Source organism: Rhinoraja longicauda, chromosome 13 (genome assembly GCF_053455715.1).
Source record: "Rhinoraja longicauda isolate Sanriku21f chromosome 13, sRhiLon1.1, whole genome shotgun sequence".
Classification (NCBI taxonomy): domain Eukaryota; kingdom Metazoa; phylum Chordata; class Chondrichthyes; order Rajiformes; family Arhynchobatidae; genus Rhinoraja; species Rhinoraja longicauda.
In genome coordinates this window covers 50,002,840-50,021,395 of record NC_135965.1, presented here as the reverse complement: position 1 = coordinate 50,021,395, position 18,556 = coordinate 50,002,840, and the positions used below count along the sequence as shown (strand labels likewise).

The 18,556-nt window shown below is 46.7% G+C and overlaps 1 protein-coding gene across 2 annotated transcripts in view; it reads left to right on the top strand.

The window, feature by feature from the left end:
* The window catches only part of s100p (S100 calcium binding protein P), a 28,301-nt gene extending 10,087 nt beyond the window's left edge, over window positions 1-18,214 (top strand). Inside the window, exons 2-5 of one of the 2 annotated variants that reach the window (XM_078410096.1) lie at window positions 3,106-3,219; window positions 7,876-8,046; window positions 11,399-11,594; window positions 17,397-18,214. In XM_078410096.1, the coding sequence (XP_078266222.1) occupies window positions 3,106-3,219; window positions 7,876-8,046; window positions 11,399-11,594; window positions 17,397-17,669 (754 nt within the window). In that variant the 3' untranslated portion in view covers window positions 17,670-18,214. The remainder of the gene's footprint in view (window positions 1-3,105; window positions 3,220-7,875; window positions 8,047-11,398; window positions 11,595-17,396) is intronic. The other variant, XM_078410097.1, reaches the window with a different exon arrangement.
* The last annotated feature ends 342 nt before the right edge of the window (window positions 18,215-18,556 follow it).

Below are 18,556 nucleotides of genomic sequence, written 5' to 3'. Positions count from 1 at the left end.
CCCACACAAACACATATATACACACACACACACATATATACACACACATATATACACACACACACACACATATACACACACACACACAAATATTCACACACATACATACACACACACACATACACACACACACACACACACACACAAACACACACACACACCCACACACACATATATAAACACACACATACACATAAGTACACATAAAAAACAAACAATGATAGTGCAAAAAGCCTATCGCACTATTTCAAGTGCATGTGGTTCAGAGCCTGTTGGAGGTTGTGGTTTAATAGCCTGGCGGATGCCGGGAAAGAGGTGTTTGTGAACCTGCTCTCCGTCTGTACTCATTGGGGGATTGGCCTTGCGTACAACAATAATCCCAATCATGTGTACGCACAAGGAGTATTCGCTGTACCTCGGTACATATGATAATAACGAACCATTGGACCGTTGAATTGGGAGAGTGGAGCTCAGGGGAGTTATCATCCCAGAGGGTTGGTACTGAGCGCATTGCTGGAGTGCAAGCAGGCATCTCTCAGATTGGATGGAATGGTTTAGTGGCCTTAAATACAGTGGCTCGTGGGAGAGTCCCTGCCTTACCTACCTCCTCCAGCACATTGTTCCATACACCCACCTACCTCCACCACCAGCAGCTCGTTCCATAACCCACCAGCAGCTCGTTCCATAACCCACCTACCTCCTCCAGCACATTGTTCCATAGACCAACCTACCTCCACCAGCAGCTCGTTCCATAACCCACCAGCAGCTCGTTCCATACACCCATCTACCTCCACCCACCAGCAGCTCGTTCCATAACCCACCAGCAGCTCGTTCCATAACCCACCTACCTCCACCATCAGCAGCTCGTTCCATAACCCACCTACCTCCTCTCCCATCCTAGTTCTCTGACCAGTCTGAGTGTCCTCCTGATTATATTTTATCTTTAAATGCCTGGTTGTCACCTTCCCCTAGCTAACAATGATCTATTCCACGTTTTCCTTGAGCTTCGTCCCCTTTAATCTCTCATTTTCACACCTTACCCTTCCACATCTCTGTGTCTCTCTCTCCCCTGACTCTCAGTCTGAAGAAGGGTCTCGACCCGAAACGTCATCCATTCCTTCTCTCCAGAGATGCTGCCTGTCCCGCTGAGTTACTCCAGCACTCTGTGTCTATCTTTGGGGTAAACCAGCGTCTGCAGTTCCCTCCTTCACACACCGCCCCTCGGGTTCCTATTAAGTCTTTCCCCCCTCACCTTAAACCCATACTATCCCCCACCCTGGGGAAGACTGTGCATGCACCCTGTACATTCCCTTCATGATTTTATATACCTCTAGGAAAGTTGATAGCAAGGTTGGTCACAACATTTGGAATATTACATCTGGGCTTGCAAATAAGATGGGGACAGTAGAGTTATAGTCATGGGGTCACACAGCACAGGCCCTTCGGCCCGACTCCTCCATGCCCACCAACATGCCCCATCTAACCTAGTCCTATTTGCCTGCATTTGGCCCATATCCCTCTAAACCGTTCTATGCATGTACCTGTCCAAGTATCTTTTAGTTTCGAGATACAGCGCGGAAACAGGCCCTTCGGCCCACCGAGTCCGCACCGCCCAGCGATCCCTGCACACTAACGCTACCCTACACACACTAGGGAACATTTACATTTGTACCAAGCCAATTAACCTACAAACCTGCACGTCTTTGGAGTGTGGGAGGAAACCGGAGCGCCCGGAGGAAACCCATGCAGGTCACGGGGAGAACGTACAAACTCCGTACAGACAGCGCCCGTGGTCGGGATCGAACCCGGGTCTCCGGTGCCACAAGCTCTGTGAGGCAGCAACTCTACCGCTGCGCCACCGTGTCGCCCAATGTTTTGGTACCTGCCCCACCTACCTCCTCAGGCAGCTTGTTCCATACGCCCACCACCCTCTGTGTGAAAAGGTGACCTCTCCAGTTCCGATTAAATCTTTCCCCTCTCACCTTCAACCTATGTCCTCTGTTTTTTTAATTCTTCTCTCCTGGAGAAAGACTGTGCACAGGGCCGATCTATTCCCCTCGTGGTTTTATACACCTCCATGAGATCACGTCTCAACCTCCTGCCCTCCAAGGAATTAAGTCATAACAGCTGAGTTCCTGCAGTGAGTCTAGAAACAGTCGGCCATGATCTGATGGAATCCTGAACCAGACTTGAAGGGCTGAATGGCCTTTGCCTGCCTCTGATTTGCTTGTTTGAGTGTTCTTGTCGAAAAACACGAGAAAGATGGCAATTTAGTTCAGTTTCGTTTAGAGATACAGCGCGGAAACAGGCCCTTTGGCCCACCGAGTCCGTGCCGCCCAGCGATCCCCGCACACTAACACTGTCCTACACCCACTGGGGAGAATTTACAATCATGATCAAAGCCAATTAAACTACAAACCTGCACGTCTTTGGAGTGTGGGAGGAAACCGGAGCACCCGGAGAAAACCCACGCAGGTCACGGGGAGAACGTACAATAGACAATAGACAATAGGTGCAGGAGGAGGCCATTCGGCCCTTCGAGCCAGCACCACCATTCAATGTAATCATGGCTGATCATTCTCAATCAGTACCCCGTTCCTGCCTTCTCCCCATACAAGCTCCGTACAGACAGCACCCGTAGTCGGGATCGAACCCGGGTCTCTGGCGCTGTGAGGCAGCAACTCTACCGCCGTGCCACCCACCTAGATTGCCTAGCGTTCTACCTGTTAGCTGTTGGCCTGTGCTTCTTGCAGTTGGCCACGTCTTTAAATCAACACCAGGGAACAAAGTTTACCTTCCACATCAGCGATTATTTGAAGCACCTGTGCACCTCGAGCTGTTGCTATGACTTCCTCCCTCAGCACCAATCTCTGATCCCGAAGCTGCTGTACGTTTGTACACACGGTCCCCAACTAAAATACCCCGTCTTATCGCCAAGAGGCGAATCACGACCGCTGGCGAAACACAACGCCCTGAAAGTACAACATTATGTGCAAATCCCAAAGAGTGTTCTCCGCTAAAGCGTGAGGCTTTCAAGGCCGCGAATGGGCTTGGTTTTTTAAACAAGTTTTCCCCAGCGTGTTTCATGGATCTTCCCTTCATTAGGCCCCATCGACGCAACGCAAATCCCACATCGTCCGCGAGAGATGTCAACCGCGTTCCCATGCCCAGGATGTTCTTGTGGACCAAGCCCCCGCAGCCTACAGAGCAACCTGAGAGGTAAGATCTAACACCTACCCTTCCTCTGTTCAGCAAGGCAAATGGGAAATATTCACTGGAATTCAGAAGGATGAGAGGGGATCTTACAGAGACGTAGAAATTTCTTCAAGGATTGGACAGGCTAGATGCAGGAAAAATGTTCCCGATGTTGGGGGAGTCCAGAACCAGGGGCCACAGTCTAAGAATAAAGGGGAGGCCATTTAAAACTGAGGTGAGAAGAAACTTTTTCATCCAGAGAGTTGTGGATTTGTGGAATTCTCTGCCGCAGAGGGCAGTGGAGGCTGATTCACTGGATGAATTTAAAACAGAGTTAGATAGAGCTCTAGGGGCTAGCGGAATCAGGGGATATGGAGAGAAGGCAGGCACGGGTTACTGATTGTGGATGATCAGCCATGATCGCAATGAATGGCGGTGCTGGTTCGAAGGGCCGAATGGCTTCCTCCTGCACCTATTTTCGATGTTTCGATGTTTCTAAGATATGTCAATATCATTTAAAGCTGCAAAGTCGCACATTTCTCGCCTTTTATGCCAAAAGTTCCCAGAAACATTTGCAGCCCAAATGTTCAAAAAATCACTGATTATTTTTAAATGTGAAAAGTATTAGATTTTCATCTGGAAAGTGATCGTTTACATTGACTTTAAACTGAGCTGTCAATTTACATCTTTACTTTTGCTAACTTCAAGCTACGCTGGTAAATGTTGTTTGACTGATGTGCGTCGTGATTTTTATAACCAGCGGGTTCATTCACTGCTCAAGTTGCCATAGTTTCCTAGTTTGGCTTGCTGGAAATACTGTTAATAGACAGACAGTTTGCAATTATTTTGTGTGTCACTGACTGTTTAGTTTAGCTTAGTTTAGTTTAGTTTAGAGATACTGCACAGAAACAGGCCCCTTCGGCCCACCGAGTCCGTGCCGACCAGCGATCCCCGCACACTAACACTATCCTACACACACTAGGGACAATTAACATTTATATCAAGCCAGTTAACCTACAAACCTGCACGTCTTTGGAGTGCGTCTCATGACTGACGGAAGAAAAAAGATGTAAGGGGTTGGACACATTAGAGGCAGGAAACATGTTCCCAATGTTGGGGGAGTCCAGAACAAGGGGCCACAGTTTAAGAATAAGGGGCAGGCCATTTAGAACTGAGATGAGGAAAAACTTTTTCAGTCAGAGAGTTGTGAATCTGTGGAATTGTCTGCCTCAGAAGGCAGTGGAGGCCAATTCTCTGAATGCATTCAAGCGAGAGCTAGATAGAGCTCTTAAGGATAGCAGAGTGAGGGGGTATGGGGAGAAGGCAGGAACGGGGTACTGATTGAGAATGATCAGCCATGATCACATTGAATGGCGATGCTGGCTCGAAGGGCCGAATGGCCTCCTCCTGCACCTATTGTCTATTGTCTATAAGACATAGAGCATCGAACAGTGCAGCACTGGAACAGGCCCTTCGGCCCACAATGTCTGTGCTGAACATTGGTGCCAGGTTAAACTAGTCTCCTCTGCCTGCACGTGATCTATATCCCTCCACTCCCTGCATTACCATGGGCCTATCTGAAAGCTTCATGAACGTCACTATACCGAGCATAAAATCATCCTCACTGATTTCTATACGGTACCACAAGAAGCAAATCTTCCAAAGATATTTGCTGGCTTAAACTCCAGGCTCTCCTCCATCTGTTAAGTGTTGGAAGATTTACAATCGGGCAAAATGAAAAGTCAGGACCATCTTCCTCCCCTCTGTTATCAGGCTTCTGAACGGCCCTTCCATAAGCTAGGGCACTGTCCGATTCACCTCTACCCCATTGTGGACATTAGTTTAGTTCAGTTTAGTTTATTGTCTCGTGTACCGACGTACAGTGAAAAGCTTTCTGTCGCGTGTTAGTTAACCAGTCAGTGGGATTTTTGTCCTCTGGTTCTCGATTCCCCGACTCTGGGCAAGAGCCTCTGTGTGGCGACTCGATCTATTGTACACTGCTGTGTCTATGGACTTTCTTACCATTTTCACTCATTATGGGCCGAATGGCCTAATTCTGCTCCTATCACTTATGAACTTATTATTTCATAAGTGATAGAAGGATAATGAGGCCATTCGGCCCATCGTCTACTCCGCCATTCAATCATGGCTGATCTATCTCTCCCTCCTACCCCCTTTCTCCTGCCTTCTCCCCATAACCCCTGACACCCGTACTAATCAAGAATCTATCTATCTCTGCCTTAAAAATATCCAATGACTTGGCCTCCACAGCCGTCTGTGGCAAAGAATTCCACACATTCACCACCCTCTGAGTAAATAAAATTTTCCTCATCTCCTGAGCTAAAGGAACGTCCTTTAATTCTGACGCTGTGCCCTCTGGTCCCAGACTCTCCCAATAGTGGAAACATCCTCTCCACATCCACTCTATCCAGGCCTTTCACTATTCGGTAAGTTTACATGAGGTCCCCCCTCATCCTTCTACACTCCAGCGAGTACAGGCCCAGTGTTGTTAAACACTCATCACTCATAGGTACCTAAGATTCCTTAGCAACTGAAGGCCGAGATTAATAATTTAAGAGAGAGCTAGATAGAGCTCTTAAGGATAGCGGAGTCAGGGGGTATGGGGAGAAGGCAGGAACGGGGTACTGATTGAGAATGATCAGCCATGATCACATTGAATGGCGGTGCTGGCTCGAAGGGCCGAATGGCCTCCTCCTGCACCTATTGTCTATTGTCTATAAACTGTCCTAGGAGAAATGACCAGCTGTAACCGTGGCACCTCTACTGCTATCACTTGATTAGTATATACTTGATTAGTGTGGGTGTCAGGGGCAATGGGGAGAAGGCAGGAGAATGGGGTTAGGAGGGAGAGATAGATAAGCCATGATTGATGGGCCGAATGGCCTAATTCTGCTCCTTTCACTTATGGCCTAATGACGTCAGGCCTAACGATTGTTGAGGCAGCACTTTGTTAACTACACTCCACTCCTATCTTCGAAATCTGCTTTTTAAAATATAAGCCTTTATACCTGTCACCTGCCCCCTGTAATTAAAGGTTGCCAACTTCCTCACTCTCAAATAAGGGACAGAGGGTGACGTCACCGCCCCGCGCCCCGCGTGACCTCACCCAGCCAGCGGCCACGTGCTCCCGCTCCACCAATGGCGGCCGCCCGGGCCGGGAGCACGTGGCCGCTGGCTGGGTGAGGTCGCGTGGGGCGCGGGGCGGTTGAGGTCGCGTGGGGCGCGGGGCGGTGACGTCACCCTCTGTCCCTTATTTGGGAGCGAGGAAGTTGGCAACCCTACTAAAACGGGACAAACGAATCTAGCCCAAAATACGGGATGTCCCGGCTAATACGGGACAGTTGGCAACCCTACCTGTGACTGCACACCTTATCATATAATCCACTGGTATCAGGGTTTCAATAGTCAGGAGGGTCTCATTGTCACGTACCCCAAAGCAGAACGATGACATTCTTACTAACAGTAGCACAACAGGCATGTCAGCATTGGACACAGTACACACCAAATTAAACAACAAGTGGTTCAATAAATGAATAAATATATTGTGAAAAAAAACAGAAGCAAAGCCCAAAGTCCCTCATGCAATCAAGGCTGCCTGGAGTTTGGAGTTTAGTTCGGAGTTTAATTCATCCTGATGGTTACGTAGGGAAGAAGCTATTCCTGAACCTGGGCTTTATAGTTTTCAGGCTTCTGTACCTTCTTCCCCATGGCAGGGGTGAGATGAGAGTGTGGCCAGGGTGGTGTGGTTCAGTGAGAGTGTGGCCAGGGTGGTGTGGGTCAGTGAGAGTGTGGCCAGGGTGGTGTGGGTCAGTGAGAGTGTGGCCAGGGTGGCGTGGGTCAGTGAGAGTGTGGCCAGGGTGGTGTGGGTCAGTGAGAGTGTGGCCAGGGTGGTGTGGGTCAGTGAGAGTGTGGCCAGGGTGGTGTGGGTCAGTGAGAGTGTGGCCAGGGTGGTGTGGGTCAGTGAGAGTGTGGCCAGGGTGGTGTGGGTCAGTGAGAGTGTGGCCAGGGTGGTGTGGGTCAGTGAGAGTGTGGCCAGGGTGGTGTGGGTCAGTGAGAGTGTGGCCAGGGTGGTGTGGGTCAGTGAGAGTGTGGCCAGGGTGGTGTGGGTCAGTGAGAGTGTGGCCAGGGTGGTGTGGGTCAGTGAGAGTGTGGCCAGGGTGGTGTGGGTCAGTGAGAGTGTGGCCAGGGTGGTGTGGGTCAGTGAGAGTGTGGCCAGGGTGGTGTGGGTCAGTGAGAGTGTGGCCAGGGTGGTGTGGGTCTCTGATGATGCTGGCTGCCTTTTCTAGGCAGCGCCTCCTGTAGATCCCTTAGATGGTGGGGGGGTCAGCACCCGTGATGGACTGGGCAGTGTCCACCATTTTATGTCATCTCCTTCGTACCTGGCCATTCGAGTGACAGAACCAAGTCAAGTCAAGTTTATTTGTCACATACACATACACGATGTGCAGTGAAATGAAAGTGGCAACGCCTGCGGATTGTGCACAAAAAAGAATTACAGTTACAGCATCTAAATAAAGTTAATTAAGTTAATATAGAGAAGACAAAATTTAGTCCCTGGAGTTATAAAAGGTGACAGTCCGTTTGGCCTGTGGGACCGTGATTCAGCCTGTCCATAAATGGATAAGACAAGCTTCACTAATGTATCTGTTTGCATTTCAGGAACATCCATAAAAAGACAAAACCACGCGATATTCTGGAGAAACGGAAAACAGTCACTGCCCTGAAGGCTGGTGAGAACAGGGCCATATTTCTGGGTCTGGCAATGCTGGTGTGTTCAATATTCATTGCCTTCGTTTTGGGAACAAAAGTGGTTCAACAATACAAGGAGAGGTAGCAGAGAAATAACTACTTGTTTTTTTTAGATGCATCGATATAGTTATAAAATGCTGGGAATACAAAACATTGTTCTATAATCTTAGAACCAAATTAAAATAACTTTTATTTTTTCAATTAAATTTAGTAATAAATCATGATTGTATGGGGGTATGGGGAGAAGGCAGGAACGGGGTACTGATTGAGAATGATCAGCCATGATCACATTGAATGGCAGTGCTGGCTCGAAGGGCCGAATGGCCTCCTCCTGCACCTATTGTCTATTGTCTATTGTCTATTGAGTCAGAAGTATTTTTGTGTTCTTTATAATTTATAAAATTAGTTTGTATTGTGAACAATGTATACTCTGTTCAGTCCGAAGAAGGAACTCGACCCGAAACGTCGCCCATTCCTTCTCTCCAGAGATGCTGCCCGACCCGCTGAGTTACTCCAGCACTTTGTGTCTACCTTCGACTTAAAACCAGCACCTGCAGTTCTTTCCGACACAATGTATAGCTTAGTTTAGAGATACAGAACGGAAACAGGCCCTTCGGCCCATCGAGTCCGCGCCGACCATCGATCGCCCGTTCTCACTAGTTCCATGTTATCCCACTTTCTCATCCACTCCCTGCACACTCGGGGTCAATTTACAGAGGGGCCGATTAACCCACAAACCCGCGCGTCTTTGGGATGTGGGAGGAAACCGGGGCACCCGGAGGAAACCCACGCGATCACGGGGAGAACGTACAAACTCCACACAGACAGCACCCGAGGTCAGGATCGAACCCGGGTCTCTGGTGCTGCGGGGAAGCAGCACTACCTGCTGCACCACCTGCGCTTCATGATAGAGCATATATTATGCATGCAATTTTACCATCTAGACAATAGACAATAGACAATAGGTGCAGGAGGAGGCCATTCGGCCCTTCGAGCCAGCACCGCCATTCAATGTGATCAAGGCTGATCATTCTCAATCAGTACCCCGTTCCTGCCTTCTCCCCATACCCCCTGACTCCGCTATCCTTAAGAGCTCTATCTAGCTCTCTCTTGAATGCATTCAGAGAATTGGCCTCCACTGCCTCCTGAGGCAGAGAATTCCACAGATTCACAACTCTCTGACTGAAAAGGTTTTTCCTCATCTCCGTTCTAAATGGCCTACCCCTTATTCTTAAACTGTGGCCCCTGGTTCTGGACTCCCCCAACATTGGGAACATGTTTCCTGCCTCTAACGTGTCCAACCCCTTAATAATCTTATACGTTTCGATAAGATCCCCTTTCATCCTTCTAAATTCCAGTGTGTACAAGCCCAGTCGCTCCAGTCTTTCAACATATGACAGCCAATGTTATGTGTGCAATGTATCTCATGTGTATAGTATTCTGCCGATGCATTTAGCTTCTACTTAGCTGTTTGCAATATGAGAATATTATGAATTAGAAATAAAGATGCATCTGACCCAATCCAATCATGAATTAAATCCTGATTTTAACGTTGTAAACTCTGCATAAAGCAATTCAAAAAATGTTCTCACAACCTGACATATTGTGAAATATCATGATATGAAAATGTTGTTTGCAAAATGATCTCTTAAATCGAAATGTTAGCTCAATTGTAGACTCTCCTACAGAAGGGAGCTAAGAACCACCTGGCTTACACATATCTTTATTACCATTGTCATTATATTATATATTATATTATTATAATATATTACAATATATATACACATATAATATATTACCATTAAAATAATTTCTTCTTTTATCCATTTGTTCGCAAAGTTTTAAGGTTTAATCATTTTTCTTATTCCTGTCAGCTGGAATAATCTCCTACAGTCATAGAGTCATAGAGTGATACAGTGTGGAAACAGGCCCTTCGGCCCAACTTCCCCACACCGGCCAACATGCCCCATCTACACTAGTCCCACCTGCCTGCACTTGGTCCAGATCCCTCCAAACCTGTCCCATCCATGCACCTGTCTAATTGTTTCTTAAACGTTGGGATAGTCCCAGCCTCAACCACCTCCTCTGGCAGCTTGTTCCATACACCCACCACCCTTTGTGTGAAAAGGTTACCTCTCAGATTCCTATTAAATCTTCCTCCATCACCTTAAACCTATGTCCTCTGGTCCTCGATTCCCCTACTCTGGGCAAGAGACTCTGTGCATCTGCCCGATCTATTCCTCTCATGATTTTGTACACCTCTATAAGATCTCCCTTCATCCTCCTGCGCTCCATGGAATAGAGACCCAGCCTACACAACCTCTCCCTATAGCTCACACCCTCAGGAATCTCGAGTGTGAGCTGGAATTAAGCCAAGGTTGCAGATTGGAATTTATAAAATGTGCAATGGCATTTTGCTATAAAGCTCCAACAATGAATATTTAGTATCTTACGAAATATTAATTAATAAGGAACTGATTATTATTAGTGAGGAAGGCACAAAATGCTGGAATAACTCATTGAGTCAGGGTCATCTCTGGAGAACATGGATAGCTAAAGTTTGGGGTCGCAACTCTTCACCTATCCATGTTCTCCAGAGATGCTGCCTGACCCGCTGAGTTACTCCAGCACTCTGTGAAACGTCACCTATCCCTGTTCTCCACAGATGCTGCCTGACCCGCTGAGTTACTCCAGCACTCTGTGAAACGTCACCTATCCCTGTTCTCCACAGATGCTGCCTGACCCGCTGAGTTACTCCAGCACTCTGTGAAACGTCACCTATCCATGTTCTCCACAGATGCTGCCTGACCCGCTGAGTTACTCCAGCACTCTGTGAAACGTCACCTATCCACGTTCTCCACAGATGCTGCCTGACCCGCTGAGTTACTCCAGCACTCTGTAAAACGTCACCTATCCATGTTCTCCACAGATGCTGCCTGACCCACTGAGTTATAGAGTCATAACATGGTTATAGAGTCACAAGAGGCACATAGCTTGGCGACAGGCCTTTATCGGCCCGAGTTACTCCAGCACTTTGTGTCTTCTTTTGTAAACCAGCATCTGCAGTTTCTTGTTGATACGATTATTTTAAGCAGTAGATATCAAGTACATCTTTCTACATCACTGTCTATATCTCTCATTTCCCTTTCCCCTGACTAGTCTGAAGAAGGGTCTCGACCCGAAACATCACCCATTCCTTCTCTCTAGAGATGCTGCCTGACCCGCTGAGTTACTCCAGCATTTTGTGTCTCTCTTGGGTTTAAACCAGCGTCTACAGTTCCTTCCTGCACAAGAAAAGTACATGCGTATTGTGGAAGCAATGAAATGGATTCAGATTTCCTCATTAGGTTTTAGATTCTAGTATCTATATTTTATTGACAATTACTTAAGTCGAGCTACAAAGGATGTATTCTGATAGCCAGTGTTTTGTTAGTGTTTGGACAGGGGTGTCGAAATGCACTGTGCTTGAAGCCAGAATTACAAGCTGCACAAACTGCACCGTTAGCTGCGGGCCAGAGTGCTGGAATCCATTGGAGTATACCTGCCTACAGGTTTATGTCAATCTATCCTCCTCAGGGATGAAGGTTCTGTTACACCAGTCGGAAGAAGCTGTACGCTTCAACTCTGAGGTAAGAAACCCACTATAGAATCTGATAGGAACACATTACCTTGTCGGCTGAAATGACAATGAACTAATAACGTTTAGTGCTCTGGATGGGATCGTGGAGCCCAGTAATTGTGTGTCGAATGAAGGTCATGTTCTCAGTGTGAATTAAACATTGGTTTTTTTTCCCCCTTGGTAGACCACACTCAGTGCTGGAGTAACTCAGCGGGTCAGGCAGCATCTCGGGAGAGAAGGAATGGGTGACGTTTCGGGTCGAGACCCTTCTTCAGTCTGATGTCAGGGGAGGGGGCGGGACAAAGATAGGATGTAGTCGGAGACAGGAAGACTAGTGGGAGAACTGGGAAAGGGGAGGGGATGGAGAGAGAGCGGAAGCAGGGACTACTTTACTGAGTTGCTGAGTTACAATGCTGAGTTACTCCAGCATTGTGTGCCGACCTTCCATTTTAACCAGCATCTGCAGTTTTTTTTCCTACACTTTTTTTTTCCCCTCGTTGTGAATGTGGAATTTTCCTCCTTTATAGCACCAATAACTACAAAATAGTTTCCTGTCGTAGAAGAACGTCGAACATGGACCTGGAGCACTGTATGCAGTTTTGGTCTCCAAATTTGAGGAAGGATATTCTTGCTACTGAGGGCGTGCAGCGTAGGTTTACTAGGTTAATTCCCGGAATGGCGGGACTGTCATATGTTGAAAGACTGGAGCGACTAGGCTTGTATGCACTGGAATTTAGAAGGATGAGAGGAGATCTTATCGAAAGCAGAGGGTGTTAAACTGTGATATTTAACTGTGTTATAAGATTATTAAGGGGTTGGACACGTTAGAGGCAGGAAACATGTTCCCAATGTTGGGGGAGTCCAGAGCAAGGGGCCACAGTTTAAGAATAAGGGGTAGGCCATTTAGAACGGAGATGAGGAAAAACTTTTTCAGTCAGAGAGTTGTAAATCTGTGGAATTCTCTGCCTCAGAAGGCAGTGGAGGCCAATTCTCTGAATGCATTCAAGAGAGAGCTAGATAGAGCTCTTAAGGATAGCGGAGTCAGGGGGTATGGGGAGAAGGCAGGAACGGGGTACTGATTGAGAATGATCAGCCATGATCACATTGAATGGCGGTGCTGGCTCGAAGGGCCGAATGGCCTCCTCCTGCACCTATTGTCTATTGTCTATTGGCACACCAATTGTCTTTGGCCCACGATGCCTGTGCCAGACATGGTAACAAATTAAACTAACCTCCTCTGTCTTTGAACATACTGTAGAACATGGACCAGCACAGCAAGGGAACAGGCACTTTCTACCCACAAAGCCCGTGACAAGACCAACTCTTATCTGCCTACACAAGATCCATATCCCTCCATTACCTGCATATCCACCTACCTATCCAAAAGTCTCTTAAATGGCACTATCTTATCTGCCTCCACCACCACCCCTGGCAGCTCGTTCCAGGCCCTCACCACCCTCTGTGTAAAAAGAACATGCCCCACACATCTCCTTTAAACTTAAAGGTATGACCTCTAGTCTTTGATATTTTCATCCTGGGATACAGGTTCTGACTGTCTACCCTATCTATGCCTTTTTGAGTAAATGGCAAGCGATTTTAATGTTGGAGCTAAGCTGGCTCTTCCCCCGCTAGCAGGAATGTACTCGCTGATACTGATCGCATACTGATGTGGCCCTGTGTAATGCCTGGGAAGGAACTGCAGATGCTGGCTTACCCCGAAGATAGAAACATAGAAAATAGGTGCAGGAGTAGGCCATTCGGCCCTTCGAGCCTGCACCGCCATTCAATATGATCATGGCTGATTATCCAACTCAGTATCCCATACCTGCCTTCTCTCCATACCCCCTGATCCCTTTAGCCACAAGGGCCACATCTAACTCCCTCTTAAATATAGCCAATGAACTGGCCTCAACTACCTTCTGTGGCAGAGAATTCCACAGATTCACCACTCTCTGTGTGAAAAAAAACTTTCTCATCTTGGTCCTAAAAGACTTCCCGCTTATCCTTAAACTGTGACCCCTTGTTCTGGGTTTTGGGTTCTCTATGTTCTCTATGTTCTCTGGGTTTTGATTCCCCGACTCTGGGTAAAAGACTGCAGATGCTTTGAATCTTGGGTTGTAGACAAACTGCTGGAGTAACTCAGCAACGTCAGCTACATCTCTGGAGAACTTGGACAGGTTATGTTTCGGGTCGGGACCCTTCTTCGGGCTGATTGATTGTCTTAAAGACTAAACATTAATCTGATCGATTGTTTGAATGAAGACTGAACTTGTGGCTTCACGTTTACGGGTTATCGCCAGGAGGCCTGTTTTCCAGGAACACCACCCCATTGTATTGCAGGGGTCACCTGTACTTTATTCCATCTACACTTCACACTGCCTCGGCAAGGCCAGCATCATGATCCATATCCCTCCATCCCCTGCATATCCACGCACCTATCCAAAAGTCTCTTAAATGGCACTATCATATCTGCCTCCACCAACACCCGTTCATTATTGTTCGTTAATGTTCGTTATTGGTGATATAAAGGAGGAAAATTCTACATTCACACCAAGGGAAAAAAAACGCGTAGGAAAAAAACTTCAGACGCTGGTTAAAATTGAAGGTAGACACACAATGCTGGAGTAACTCAGCATTGTAACTCAGGGCGGTCACGGTGGCGCAGCGGTAGAGTTGCTGCCTTACACTGAATGCAGCGCCGGAGACCCGGGTTCGATCCCGACTACCGGCGCTGTCTGTACGGAGTTTGTACGTTCTCCCCGTGACCTGCGTGGGTTTTCTCCGAGATCTTCGGTTTCCTCCCACACTCCAAAGACGCACAGGTTTGTAGGTTAATTGGCTGGCTGGGCAAATGTAAAAAAAATTGTGCCTCGTGGGTGTAGGATAGTGTTAATATGTGGGGATCGCTGGGCGGCGCGGACCCGGTGGGCCGAAGGGCCTGTTTCTGCGCTGTATCTCTAAATCTAAAAATCATAATCAGGGACCAGTCTCACCCCGGCCACTCCCTCTTCCCCTCTCTCCCATCAGGCAAGAGGTACAGAGGATTGAAAACGCACACCTCCAGATTCAGGGACAGTTTCTTCCCAGCTGTTATCAGGCAACTGAACCGTCCTATCACAACTAGAGAGGGGTCCTGACTTCCCATCTACCTCATTGGAGATCTTTGAACTATCTTTAATTGGACTTTATTTTGCACCAAATGTCTAGTTTAGTTTAGTCTTCAAAAAGGTAGATAGCTGAGGACCACTGTCTCTCCATATAACCATATAACCATATAACCATATAACAACTACAGCACGGAAACAGGCCCGTTCGGCCCTACCAGTCCACGCCGACCACCCTCCCTGACCTAGTCTCATCTACCTGCTCTCAGACCATAACCCTCTAATCCCCTCTTATCCATATACCTATCCAATTTACTCTTAAATAATAAAATCGAGCCTGCCTCCACCACTTCCACCGGAAGCCCATTCCATACAGCCACCACCCTCTGAGTAAAGAAGTTACCCCTCATGTTACCCATAAACTTTTGTCCCTCAATTCTGAAGCTATGTCCCCTTGTTGGAATCTTCCCCACTCTTAAAGGAAAAGCCTACCCACGTCAACTCTGTCCGTCCCTCTTAAAATTTTAAAAACCTCTATCAAATCCCCCCTCAACCTTCTACGCTCCAATGAATAAAGACCCAACCTGTTCAACCTCTCTCTGTAGCTTAAGTGCTGAAACCCAGGCAACATTCTAGTAAATCTCCTCTGTACCCTCTCCATTTTGTCGACATCCTTCCTATAATTTGGCGACCAGAACTGCACACCATACTCCAGATTCGGCCTCACCAATGCCCTGTACAATTTTAACATTACATCCCAACTTCTATATTCGATGCTCTGATTTATAAAGGCAAGCATACCAAACGCCTTCTTCACCACCCTATCCACATGAGATTCCACCTTCAGGGAACAATGCACAGTTATTCCCAGATCCCTCTGTTCCACTGCATTCCTCAATTCCCTACCATTTACCCTGTACGTCCTATTTTGATTTGTCCTACCAAAATGCAGCACCTCACACTTATCAGCATTAAACTCCATCTGTCATCTTTCAGCCCACCCTTCCAAAAGGCCCAAGTCTCTCTGTAGACTTTGAAACTCTACTTCATTATTAACTACACCACCTATCTTAGTATCATCTGCATATTTACTAATCCAATTTGCCACACCATCATCCAGATCATTAATGTAAATGACAAACAACAGTGGACCCAACACAGATCCTTGGGGTACTCCACTAGACACTGGCCTCCAACCTGACATACAATTGTCAACCATTACCCTCTGGTATCTCCCATTCAGCCATTGTTGAATCCATCTTGCAACCTCACTATTAATACCCAACGATTTAACCTTCTTAATCAACCTTCCACGTGGAACCTTGTCAAATGCCTTACTGAAGTCCATATAGACAACATCCACAGCCTTGCCCTTATCAATTTCCCTGGTAACCTCTTCAAAAAATTCAAGAAGATTAATCAAACATGACCTTCCAGGCACAAAACCATGTTGACTGTTTCTAATCAGGCCTTGTTTGTCCAAATAATTATATATATTGTCCCTAAGTATCTTTTTCATTCATTTTCCCACCACAGACGTCAAACTAACAGGTCTATAATTGCTAGGTTTACTTTTAGAACCTTTTTTAAACAAAGGCACAACATGCGCAATGCGCCAATCTTCCGGCACCATCCCCGTTTCTAATGACGTTTGAAATATTTCCGTCATAGCCCCTGCTATTTCTGCACTAACTTCCCTCAATGTCCTAGGAATATCCTATCAGGACCTGGAGACTTATCCACTTTTATATTTTTCAAAAGTGTCCGTACCTCCTCTTCTTTAATCCTCATAATTTCCATCACTACTCTACTTGTTTCGCTTACCTCACATAATTCAATATCCTTCTCCTCGGTGAATACCGAAGAAAAGAAATTGTTTAATATCTCCCCCATTTCTTCCGGCTCAGCACATAGCTGTCCACTCTGACTCTCTAATGGACCAATTTTATCCCTCACTATCCTTTTGCTATTGACATATCTGTAGAACCCCTTGGGGTTTACTTTTACATTACTTGCCAAAGCAGCCTCATATCTTTTTTTCGCTTTTCTAATTTCCTTCTTAAGATTCCTTTTACATTCTTTATATTCCTCAAGAACCTCATTTACTCCCTTGTTGTTTGTAGGATGGTTCAATTGCCTGGTTCAAACGTTATCCCCTTTAACTGGTATCTGTACACTGTGGACGGCTTGATTGCAATCACATGTAAACTTTCCGCTGACTGGAAAGCTTTTCACTGCAACAAAAAGCTTTTCACTGTACCTCTCTGTACACGTGGCAATAATAAATTAAACTAACTCTGCATCAGAGTTAGAACAACATTTTGGGCGGCACGGTGGCGCAGCGCAGAGTTGCTGCCTGACAGCGCTTGCAGCACCAGAGACCCGGGTTCGATCCCGACTACGGGCGCCGTCTGTACAGAGTTTGTACGTTCTCCCCGTGACCTGCGTGTATTTTCTCCGAGATCTTCGGTTTCCTCCCACACTCCAAAGACGTGCAGGTTTGTAGGTTAATTGGCTTGGTAAATATACAAATTGTCCCTAGTGTGTGTAGGATAGTGTTAGTGTGCGGGGATCGCTGGTCGGCGCGGACCCGGTGGGCCGAAAGGGCCTGTTTCCGCGCTGTATCTCTAAACTAAACTAAACATATAGTTGCTCTGAATGAATCCCACAGCATGAAAATTATTTGCCTTTTTTCTTTTCTTTTACAGTGTTTCTGCACGTCAAATTGTAAAAGGAATTATTCAGAAAATAAAGTGCTGTTGGCTTATCTTAAAGGGAACATCACACAATTCCAATCTTTTCCATGTTATTATGATCCGAAAGGGCGGCAAAGAAACGTTCTCCTGGAAAGAGTTGATATGTTTAAAGCTTTGTATTATGTGATGATCTGGCCTTCTTGTCTGTTCCTAGGTGGAATTATACTGATGGTTCTGGTGAAGTTGACACAATACCTGTCTTACCTCACTGAACAGGCTCAGTAAGGAACCGAAAAGAACGAAAAGAAATTGCCAATATTCATCGATCTTCTTTAGGAATTGTACCAAGATACCACCAGAAAGATTACAGGACTTTATAATACAATCTTGAAACATTTACGGGAACTACTGTCTGTTAATGCCTGCAAAACCATGTAAAACGCAGCACATTCTGGGTGTCAGGGGTTATGGGGAGAAGGTAGGAGCATGGGGTTGAGAGGGCAAGATAGATCAGCCAATGATTGAATGATAGCAGAGTCAGGGGGTATGGGGAGAAGGCAGGAACGGGGTACTGATTGAGAATGATCAGCCATGATCACATTGAATGGCGGTGCTGGCTCGAAGGGCCGAATGGCCTCCTCCTGCGCCTATTGTCTATTGTCTATAGACTTGATGGGCTGAATGGCCTGATTCTGCTCCTATAACGTGAACTTAAGAACAGTGGTGTAGCGAGTAGAGCCGCCGCCTCACAGTGGCCAAGACCCGGGTTCGATCCTGACCTCCAGTGCTGTCTGCGTGGAGTTTGCACGTTTCCTCCGGGTGCTCCGGTTTCCTCCCAAGTCCCAAAGACGTGAAGGGTTTGTAAATTGCCCCCGAGTGTGTTGGGAGTGGATGAGAAAGTGGGATAGCATACAACTAGTGTGAACGGGCGATCAATGGTCGGCGTGGACTTGGTGGGCCGAAGGGCCTGTTTCTATGCTTTTTCTTTAAACTATCTGCTATCATGAAGAATGTCTTAAAGGTGTGCGACTAATGTTTAGCACAACAATAGATCCATTGAGCCCAAATAGGTTATACCTAAGCATTCTAAACACCCAAATTCTAAGGATAATTTTAGCAAATAAAAGCAATTCTGTGCAAATATTTATATTATTATTATTAGTACTCACTTT